The sequence below is a fragment of the Pholcus phalangioides genome, unplaced genomic scaffold (genome assembly GCF_987345545.1).
Source record: "Pholcus phalangioides strain wild (caught in Gottingen) unplaced genomic scaffold, Ppha-v1.0 ptg000015l_1, whole genome shotgun sequence".
NCBI lineage: Eukaryota > Metazoa > Arthropoda > Arachnida > Araneae > Pholcidae > Pholcus > Pholcus phalangioides.
The window spans coordinates 49,856,989-49,869,109 of NW_028301608.1; the positions used below are offsets into that span (position 1 = coordinate 49,856,989).

The window sequence follows — 12,121 nt, forward strand, 5'->3', positions numbered from 1 at the left end:
TCACTGCGTGAATGTTAATCCCTTGGAATGTGCAAATCAGGATCGTATAAAATACAGCGTGTGCGATTATCAGCTCATTTTTGAATTTCCCTTACCTCTTAGGTAAGGTTTTCAGTGGTGGATAAAGCATTATTGGTGAAGTTGCTTTACCTTTGCCACGAAACGCCAGCTGAAGCTTTACGAACGTTACGGACACAAATGATGTTTTAGGAAGGTTCGGGTCACAAATTCAGCGATTTACTCCATGCGACGCTCTCTATGATCAAAAAAATTGAATTAATTCTTTTTTTGTACCGAAAAAGAATCCTCCTTCGCGAGAATAACTTTTTTTTTGCGCAAACCGCATTTAAGAAACAATTTCTTCAATATTTAGGAATTTTTTAAACTATTCACGTATGTATGGGACACTGTATAACTTAAAAAAATACCGTTTATTTTTCTGGTGTTACGTCGCACTAAAATAAATAGGGAACTATTAAATTCAGCGATGTTCTCAAAAGGACATTTCACAAGCATAGATCAATATATTCGCGATCCATTTACGAATTTCCCAAGAGCTATATCTCCGTTGTTGTTATGGGTCGATGTCATGCGGCTCTCATTATGCCGAGTTGTGTACATTCCATTAACGGTAGTTTCTGTTGACACTTTTTTTTCCCACCCTTTACCATAAACGATGCCATTAGGAAATTGTTTGTACATCGTCCAGAAAAAAAAAAATCGTAAGAAAATCCATGAAAATATTTTGAGAAAAATAAAACAACTTGAAACACTTTTTCACGAACTTATAAGAAAAGAGTAATATCATTGAAAAAATAACCGAGAAAAATCTGAATCAATTATGTGCAAAAACAACATTCAAAATTGAAAAGAAAATTCGGTATCAAAAATTTTGTATTGACTGAACACACCAAAAATTCGGTTTGCCTATTATGGTGGTGTGACACGTTCCAGATTTTCTTTTCAGTCCCAAAAAGAAAGCCATTTCGGTGCCACCCGTACATGAATTAAGGTGATCATGTGATTTCGTGGTAGATTCTCATGTAGCACAATTTACTTTTTATTCCTTGTGTTTATTTATTCTCTCTGGCAAAACGCCGGTAAATTTGCTAAGCAACGCACCTTGCCAAAATAAAGAACAAGGAAAATGCTGGGCCGAATTCAAAACAAAGCAACCGAATCGATGCAAATTGGTTTTCAAAGTGACAGCCGGTGGACAGCATAAATTTAATTAGGGGTTCCGGATTGGCTTTTTTCCCTCTTCTGAGGAAAAAAAATGTCTTTATACCGCATGAATCAATATTTTTCAAATGTCATTTGGAATATTTAGTTATTTCTCTCAGCTTTTGACATCCCGAAGTTCAGCTATCCGTTATTCAGCAAAAAAATGTCTATGCATCACTACTATAGGATTGCACCACCGTTTCAGTCCGCGGGCCATAAATGCGGTTTGCCTATCGCTCGTGGGCAAGAAAGTTGTATGCAGGTGTATAAGTTAAATATATATATAGGGCGACCAATGACCTATATTTTACGAGACATTCCCGTAATTTTGGCCATCCTAATTTTTTTAGAAAATGTGTCCCGTTTTCTCCTTTGTTTTCAATAAAAGCTTATTTGACTTTTGAAATCAAGAATAAAGGTTATTTTCATAACTTATAAATTATATTATGATAATACTGACATCATAATCAATTATTGTCACATAACTATATCAAAAATATGCGCTTTTTATGTTAAACAAACTTTTTTTATAAATGATTATTAGAATTAAATTTTTTTACGTGTTGCGACTTGCAGTAGCCCTCTATTTTCTGCAATTGGCGATTTTTTTTTCCAGCAATTTTAGTGATAGTTAGCAAATTTACTTGCTTTTGACAAGTTTTTTGGCTGTGATTGGCAACTGTACTCGGCTTTGACTTTTTTTGCTGTAATTCGCAACTTTACTCCCTTTTGAAAAGTGTTTTTATCCCTGTGATTGGCAACTTTACTTTCGAAATATTTTTGGCTGTAAGCAACTTCACTTGCATTGGCTAATTTTTTGGCGATATCCCGAATGGATCCAGATACCTCGTATTGTTATGAAGTAAATACGGTCTGAACACGGTAGCTCAAGTCGATAAGGTACTCGCCTAAAGTACCAAAGGATGTTTAGAGGTGTCGCGAGTTCGATACCCGGTTCGACCTTAGACACTTTCTGGCACAGGGGTACACAGAAACGGTGACATGACCATAGAAAAAGATTGATACCGCAGGGAATCCCACACCAAGAGATTCGGTGATCATAAAAAAGGCTGCCGTTCGGAAATGGAAGTAAATTATAAGTCCCGATCAAATTAGCAGTCTTGGGCGGAAAATGACCGTGGTGTGACGAAAACGATCAAATGAAAATATAGTCAGCCTAGGTATTTATCGCGTTGTATGTATTGGTACTTTCCTACGGGAAGATCTTTCGTGCACCGTATGCAATCCCTAGGCGGGCCGCGTTTGGTCCATGCGATGAGCTTTGTGCACTCCTGCACTATTATATCCCATTTTTTGATGATCTGATGCAGTAAAATCATTATTTCAATCCTTTCCGACAAATTACATATACAGGGTATCCTGTAAGTGCTAGCACGGTCATTATCTCATCAACCATCCGTATCGTGGAGGTATGATTCCAGTTTAAAAAATGCTCAACAGGTGTTCAAATATATTCCTGTACCATTTGTGAGAGTGAAAATACAGCGTGTAACAAAATAAAAAAAAATAGATGTTTATACGGCCCCCCCCCGTGCTCTAACTTCCAATTAGCAAGCTGCGTCTCTCCTGAGGCCAAAAAAATTCCATGTTTCTAAGTACAATATTCACAGAGATATTCGAATTCGAAAAACGGAAGATATTTAAGAAAGAGCAGTGTTAAATTCGAATAAAACGGTTTTTCCGCATTTAACGATGTTCGTTACATGTGAATTATAGAATATGTCTTTTTGAATATTGCACTTAGAAACATTATCGTTATTATTATTATTTTGTTGGCATCAAGAGAGACAGGGCAACAATTTTCTAATTGGAAGTTGGAGCTCAGGGGGCGCGTATAAAAATTTAGATTAATTTTATTTTGTTACACACTGTATTTTCACTCTCAAAACTGGTATAGGATAATTTTTTAACCCTTTTTTTAAACTGGTATCGTACCTCTACAACGAACACTTGATGACATAAATTCCGTGCCAGCACTTACAGGGCACCCTGTATAGTAAACGAAAATTAACAGTTTCATCTTATTATATTGCGATCTATACGAAAATAAATATTCGTTTATTTTTGGTATTTCTACTTTTTTTCTGGGAAATATTGGAAACATCACCTAAAGGAATAAATAACTCTATTTTTGTCTTTAGTTTTGTTCCTTGAATTTTTATGACAAAGTCTCTTGGGCACGTTTCGCTCTCACTGGGATCCGTTTTGGTTCCGTGCGTTCTGTATTGCCACTTACAAATCATTTCTCGTTCATTTGTTTCAAAAAATATATAAGTTATTCGAAGTGGAACGGCCTATGTATTTTGAGCCAGAGAATCCATTGAATTGGTTTTTTTTCCCAATTCAGAATCTTTTATTTGAGGATTTACAAAATACTTTTTCATTCATACGAATGATTTACTCACAATTGGATTGATCGTGACTAACAGAAACGATTGAAAGAGCATCTCTGAATGGATGGGTACATGTTTTTTGTAATCATTTCAATCATTTTCTGAATGATGTGTTTGAATTATGGAATTATAATGCTTTGTTTCTTCCAAACCGAGCTCAACTGAGGTCTATCACCATGGGCAATTTACTACCGAGCGAGTTGTGGCGGAAGTGTGAGTGTATATACCTAACAGTCTAAATGCGTATATGGTGTTGTGCTTGATTTTTCAACTCTGCCATCTTTATTTGAGAAGTGAAGGGAGTGAAGTGAAATGATTTTGAATATTTGCACCATTGTAGGACTTTCGCTCTCTGTGGCGGACTTTTCAACGGGGAGATTGGCTCGCATTCGGACCTCGAAGTTGGGAACCACAGACAACCAACCTCAGACAACCCACCACTGTGCCGACAGTGGGGGGTCTGCCCTCCGTTCTAGGAGTCAACCTTTCTTCAATCTCCCCTGTATCCGAAACAATAGTAAATCTTCAGCCGGCGATTCGTGGCTGAGGTAAAACAACTCCAATATATTACTTTATCTATTAATTCCAACATCACAATGAAAACCTTATGTAAGCGCCAGCAACAGGAAAATTCTAAAATGAGCTGTTAATCGTACACGCTGCAATTTATGACTCTGATTTGCATATTTCTTCTAATTCACAACTTTTATTTCGTGCAGCGTCCTCTAGCAAAAATAAATTAAACTACTCTTTTTCTGTATCAAAAAAAAAAACCCCTTCGTAAAAATAATTTTTTCCGCAAAATTACACTCAAAAAAATCAATTTTTAGGTAGAATTTATAAATTATTTACTAATTTATGAGACACTCTATATATGTACAAAGCATGTATAGATATGTATCAATTCCGTTAAAATTTTTTAATAACAAAAGTGCCTATGGCAAACATGTATAGAAGAAAAAGTGTAGGCGCACTCCATCACATCACCTTCGGAAGCTCCTGTCACCAGATAATTTTGATTGAAGCATTCACAAAAAAAAAACAATTCCGTATACTCCAATCGATAAAACAAGCGCAATGAATCTTGGTATACTTCGAATGAATAGCGGCAAAAAATAAAATAATTTTTCTAGGTCTTTTAACTCAGCAGAATAATCAGAGTTCTCCGCATAGTAGTAATTGGTTGCCGGCAGGAGACTTACTAATTCCCAGAAGCTTGCAAATTTCCTTGCCGTCAGAATCTGTCAGTTCGGGCAACATAACGTTATTAATCAGCGAATTTCCTTTCACCCGTAACCATATGAGGATATAATTGTAAAAGTGTTTGTTGCTGAATCACTAGCGGAACAATATCGGTTGCAGTTACGTTCTCTTCCGCGTTGTTTTCACCCCTTTTTCCTAATAAGTAACTAGAACTTGTGTGTGTTTGTTAATTTATAATTATTAGTGTGTGATTGTGTATTGTTAACAACACATATATTTTCATTACTTTAAGGGTAAACGTCATTCCATGCCGGAAATAGTTTGGTCTTACCAAAGCGAATAATTATAAACAACTTTGACCCTGTTATTTATGAAATGGAATTTTGGTGAGAAATAATAAGCACTGATCCGCGAAACATCAAATTTGCGTCAGTGAATAATCAGCTTCCGATTTCTCCTATACTTGATGTCTCACGTTACATTCTAATTAATATTGTTATTTTATGCGCATATATTTGCAAATTGTCATTATTTAACAATTTTGGATAATCTTTACGGTTCATTGGTTTCCTACATATAATCTACAGATGTAAATTTCACTACATGAGCAATAAATGCCATGGTGTTGTCCTCAGTGGCGTGTAATCCACGTATGCAAATTTCATTCATCAATAATGTTAAGTGATTTGAAGTATTTTTATTCCATTTTTATAGGAAACATGTTCCGGTTTTTTCTACTTACTACTATCTACATTATCTACAAGTTTTTAAACAAATATTTTTGCAAATTCATTTTTAAAATATTTGTTTCCACCCCGACCTCTGAGGGAAAAAATGTGCAGATAATGCACAGTGGCACATAATCTGTACTAAGAAGTTCCAATGTTTTTTTAACATATATGTATACATGTATGTGTTACTGCCAAAGACCAAAGTAATATATATGTATTATATAAACTCGTTTTCAGTGTGCGCAGGCAATTAAGTTTGTCCAATTTTCTAGCATGAAGGTTTCAATTTCAATTACGTTTCAATTGCATTCAATTTCTCGGTTCAATTCAACACAAGTTGACCTGCGTGTGTGTGCGGTTTTCTAAAATTTATATCGCTACAACAACTTCGATCTCTTTGATCACTTGCACATGAGTATAAGGAATGAGTAGATAGGAACTCTTGTGAGTAGCGTACGGGTCAGGCAAAAATTCATTCTATCAGAGCAAAAGAACAGCGCTGTATTTTTCCTCTTGACCATATTTTCATGGCACGAAAAACAAATATGATTCACTTGAATATCGAATTCAAAACATTTTTTTAGTTTTTGTTTATTAAGAATTTTACATTTAATGTTCTACAGGTCATCATGGTTACTGGTGATCACCCAATTACTGCAAAAGCCATCGCCAAAGCAGTTGGAATTATTTCGGAAGGAAATGAGACAGTAGAGGACATTGCAGATAGAATGGGTGTATCCGTGGAAAACGTGAACCAAATGTATGCATTCGATTGTTTTAAATATATAACTTGGTTTTTTTTCGATATTATAGTCAACACTCGATATAATGACTCCTTCGTCCCGTCGAAAACGGACGTTATATTTTGAGGGTCATCATATCGAAAGTTAAACGTATGATAGTTGTTCTGTTAAAACATTTGGGACTTATCCTACCGGTCGTTGTAATGAAATGATCGCTATAACGTGGGGTCGCTATAACGAGCGTCGACTGTACTAAATAACAATTCTTATTTAACATAAGAAATTGTGTTACTTATAACGTTTATAGTAACGTGCATGATAACCAATGAACCACTGGTATGTGAGAAAAATCGAAAACCAATTTTTACGATTGAAATCATTTCCTCTTTTAATAGTAATAAGCAGGGTGAAAACTGAAGTTCGTTTCCGGTCAAATAACTGGTGAGAATGATTGCTGATTATAAGAACATGTTTTAAATTAGAAAAGCTATCTAAAAATAACGTGTCCATTTTAGAATGGCATTCATTTTACTGGGCCCATATATGTACCGAGATACAAAATTTAATTGTTAAATGGTCTACCATTCTCTGACTTCGAATTTAAAAGTTGTTGCCCTGTTTCTGCTGAGCCAAATAAAAAAAATTCGATATTTTTAAAAGCAATTTTTACCAAAACATTTAAATGCAAAAATTGCTGAAAATGTGGGAAAGAAAGAATCAAGGGACGGACTTAAGAAAAAGAAACGTGGAAATTAGTAAGATATCTCAAAGTTATGATTGATTCAAAATTTTCTAAATGCTGAGATGTCCCACCAACTGTCAATATCAGATATCAATACACTTGGAATGTTCTTTTTTAGGGCTCAATTAAAAACAAGGCAACAACTTTCCAACTCAAAGTTGGACAGAGTCACACTGTATAAAAAATTATATCTGTATCTCAGGACGTGCATGGCATGTAGCAAAATAACTGACGCATCTAAAATAGAGAGGTTATTTGAGTATTTTTTCGAAATAAAATTGCGTTTCTATAGAAAAAAACGATTCACGATCTGAAACGGACTTACGTTTGTGTATATCAGGTGTCTCATTACAACTAGAATTTTTATACTTGTACGCTTCAAACATTTACTTGAACTTTCTGTTACTGTTAATGCATGATAGAAATTAATTTTAAACTAATACAGTATTTAGTTCTGATATTTATTCTTCTTGTCCAGGGAAGCTAAAGCATCTGTGATACATGGTTCGGAATTGAGAGACATGACACCGGCTCAGCTGGACAACACGTTACGTAACCATACGGAGATTGTGTTCGCAAGGACTTCACCTCAACAGAAACTCATTATTGTGGAAGGTTGCCAGAGGCAGGGACAGATTGTCGCAGTTACCGGAGACGGTGTTAATGATTCTCCAGCTCTCAAGAAAGCCGACATAGGTAGGTATTCGGAAGGTGGTTTTACATAGTATAGGTCAGGGTTTCCAAAACTGTAAGTCCAGACATGGTCCACGCTCTGTCCCAAGAGGGATGTAAGTGTTTTACCCCGAGGGGTGGTTTCCAAAACTGTCGAATATTCCTAGGAAGTTTTCCAAGCTCACTTGGAAGAATAGTAACATCCTAATTTTTGAAACTAAATCATTAATAAACTGAGAAATTGAATTTTCTGGATGTTATACCGAAACTAATATTTGGAAAGAAAAGTGATTTGTCTCTTCCGGGAATCGAACCTGGATCCCCTTGCATACCGGGCAAGTGCGCTAACCAATACACCAGATACACACAATAGACCAGAGACAATACCATCTCATAATCATTAATACTTCCTTTTTTATCTAGAATTTTCATAAGACTGGAGCGAGGACGATGCAAGCAAATATTTATCTTTTAAGGTGTCACTCTTGTTATTACAAATTACTATAACTTCCCCCCCCCCCTTCAAAATGCTATATCTTTTTTAATGAAATAGGCTTTCTTCTCCGATTTTCAGTAGGTGCAAACTAAGTTGTATTCGGGTATTGAAATCAACTTTAACCTGGGTTTATAATGCTGAAATAAAAGGCTTTTAAGGAGGTGAGATATCTCACCAGTGCCACTTAAAGGGTTGAAAGCTCTAAGTAATACAATAAAAATTTTGAAAATCCCTCCTATAGATAGTGGTGTCAGCAGTGATCACATAACAACCATTTTTGGGTAGAAAATGCTCACTTCGATATCTGGCTACCTATTACTCTGGTATTAGTCTGAAACTCTTTTAGCAAGAATAATCAGGAGAAAATAATGAACTGTTATTGGGAATCACTCCGAAATATATATTTAGGAGAAAAAGTTGATTCCAATAATTTTGTCAATGATGCATGAAAATAATGCTTGAGCATTCATTAGGCATGAAATTTTTCTTTTAATCAAATTCACCAATGCTATCTATGATTTTTCAAAGATATTAACAGCCACTGTGTGTTGATCCAAAAAACTTACGATGCGTTGCAAAATACGTTTATTCTATAATTTACTCTGATTTTGATAAATTTCCAGTTCACAAGCGATCGAATTCTCAATTATTTTCAATAAACTCAATATAGTTTCGCATCCATTATGGACTCCTGGGCATTAAATGAAATTTATAGTAAATTATAAATTTTTCAGATTATCAATTCAATATAACAACTTTTTCTCTAGGTCATGAATATAATATTTATTTTTTTTGAATAAATAACTTTGATTTTTCACGTGAAAGCCAGCCCGAATAGGACTTGATTATGCATTCAAGCTATTTACGAATTTCCAAACTGCACACTTGTTCTGTGTCTGTCACTCTCTTCTTCTTCTCTCTCTCTCTCTCATAACATTTACACAATTGAAGATTACATGATATTCTTATGCTGCCCCCTAAATTTTGCTGCCCGCGGCAGTTGCCCCTCTGCATCCCTCTTACTCCGGCCCTGCCTGTAGGTACGGTCTCTCAACTTGTCTTCAACCGAGAACGAACTGAGCTCCGGCAAAGTGTAAGAATCACTTTAGGATGCACACATTACTGGTACGTGGATATTACGTTTTGTCTTTTCCATGAAGGACACCAGCCTCTCCAAAAACACAATAATTGCCCCTCCCCCCAACTTGCAAGCATGTTATTTTACACTCTAGCAACAAGAAAATTTCACACTTCTTAGCTCTAAATGGGCGGTGGTTTACCCATGAAAGCAACGAAAATTTTGAAAAAATATATATAATTTACTAATATTTTTTCTTAATTTTATGATTTTATCAAATATGAAAGTATGTAGCTGAAATAGTTATAAGTTTCATCCAAAGTTGAACACTTTTTTTTAGATGAAATGATCTTCATATAGCAATGGCGCACCGGTTTGATCAACCCCCAAAAATTAATTCAGAAATCAAAACCTCCCATATAAAGATAAGGGAGCAGCAATTGATAAAGGAGTCTTCCAACTTCATACATAGACTTGCAGGTTGATAAAGATAAATCATAGGGAAATATAAGTCTGGTTCTACCTCAGCTTCAAAATAGGCAAAAAAAAAACTTTCTACAAAAAATAATTATAACATAACCGAAGTCCTAATGAGTAAAAATGATTTTTCCCATGTTATGATATTGGTCCGTTCCGCTCTTAGAGAAAGTGATAATTATACCCGAATTACAACATTATTCTAGATTCTAATAAGCAACGTCGACTACATCAATTAACAGACACTTGTTACGAAATTCTCCTATCTATGACATTGAAATAAAAATAAAAATGACCATCTCCAAATAATCAATACATATATTCTCTAGATTTCTATTTCTGTTTATGTATTTCTGTGTGCATTTCTTCTTCTTGGTCATTTATCCATAAGACTTTGGACGAAAAAACTTTCAATCCATTTCCTCGTTGTGAATAGGGATACGCTTGATATATCTCGGAAACTACTTCGATGCAGACCAAAAAGCTTTCAGAAACACGCCGAGGAAAATAGAACAGAAGCCAAGACAGAAACATACACAAATCTTATTCTCCCCCCCCCCCCTCCTCCTCACATTGCGACAGAGAGAGAGAGGTTCTTAATCTTGCACACACACACAAGTAACAAATGTAATGCCTAGAAAAGACATGCTGTAGGTTTTCGTAATGTTGAATAACAAAAGAAATAGCTTTTTTGAGATATTTTTCGAGCTAGCTTATGGGTTCGGAAACAACAAATAAGGATCTATAAATTTAGGGTGTGCGTGACTTTAGTCGAACTTGAATTGAGTGGAAAGACTACATGCGATGTTTTTTTTTCAAAGGAGGAAAAAAATTATGACGTTAATTAGGTTTAATATGAACAATGCACTCTTCATCAGTCAATTAATTGTCATGTTTCAAAGTTTTTATATGTCCGATAACCAGGGCCGTCTTTACCTATTTACCGTACGTCAACTCCGGTCATATACCGCTGTACGGCAATTTCCAACCAGTGGAGCTGGGTGGAAAATGAAGGTGCCATCTATCGGTGGTAGTTCCACCCCCGGCAGGTGAAGAACTTATTTCTAACGTTCTTTGCCCGATCTGGCAGTCTTCAGACGCGGCACCAGGGACTAAATGTCAACGTGGGGGCGAAAACGCACAAAAGTGAAAGACTACATCTCTTCCGTTGGCTGGTCAGTTAAGACACCACTGCCCACGAAGTGGCCCTGCTGTTATTCTATGCAGCTTTTAGTAGACGCGGTACCAAGGAACTAGAATAACAGCAGGGCCACTTCGTGGGCAGTGGCGTCTTAACGGGTTACCAAACGTAAGAGATTTTTCTTTGTTTCACTTCTGTGCGTTTTCGTCCCCACGTTGACTACTATCAATAACAACAGATCTTGTATAATGATGATTTTCTTTGGTCCCTTGTTATCGGTATCCCTCAAGTTTACTGTATATGCTTCCATACAGTATCGACAGTGTATGGAAGACCACTAAAAAAAGTCCACTGATTCGAAATATCGTCGTATTAACTCAGAAAAATATTACTTAATAACAGTACTGTCATTGAGCGTGGCAGCCCAGGTCGATAAGATATCCGCCAAAACTACAAAAGGATGTTTAGAGGTGTCGCGAGTTCAATACCCGATTAATTCTAGTCACAAACTTTCCCGACGCGCGGGCTACAACAGATACGATGACAGCATGGCCACATAAAAAGATTGCTACAGCAGCGTGCCCCACACCGAGAGGTTAGCGCACCAACTTCTCGGTGAGTATAAAAAAAGTAGCAAAATACCTAACGGCGCCGTTCGGAATCGGCAATAAATTGCTGTCGCGGCCCAATCAGCCCTCATGTGCAGGAAAATAACCGTGGTGCGATAAAAACTTTCAAATGATCCATGAATCGGCACTCAGCCAAATTATTGAAGGCTTTGCACTAATTCTGAAAAATTACTTCCCCCCCCCTTCAAATTCTTGAATGTTTCTCTCATTAATTTTCAATTATTTCATTTCCAATTATTTCTTTTATGAATCCGTAATTTTCTATTGATTCTAAATCCCAATTAGTTCTGGAATTATTTCTTTAATTAAATTTAGATTTCTGTCGATTCTGAATTTTCGTAGTTCTGGGGAATTACTTCTTTTAATAATTTCAAGTTTTCATTAATCCTGAATTTTCATTAACTTCAATGTTAATTTGCACTTTTATGCATGAATTGCATAAGAGCGATACCCCTCTTGAGCCCGAGACCCGGTGTGGCCCCGCAGCTATTAAACATCTCTAAATACTGCTCGCCGTTTCAACGATCAGTGTTTTCAACTTGGTTGTTTTACGACCAAATTTATTCTGTTT

At 36.0% G+C, this 12,121-nt stretch overlaps 1 protein-coding gene across 2 annotated transcripts in view; it reads left to right on the plus strand.

The window, feature by feature from the left end:
* LOC149076152 (sodium/potassium-transporting ATPase subunit alpha-like) overlaps positions 1–12,121 on the plus strand; it is a 71,345-nt gene that overhangs the window by 34,691 nt on the left and 24,533 nt on the right. For both annotated transcript variants that reach the window (XM_089243695.1, XM_089243694.1), the window contains exons 13-14: positions 6,196–6,332; positions 7,536–7,753. In XM_089243695.1, the coding sequence (XP_089099821.1) occupies positions 6,196–6,332; positions 7,536–7,753 (355 nt within the window). The remainder of the gene's footprint in view (positions 1–6,195; positions 6,333–7,535; positions 7,754–12,121) is intronic.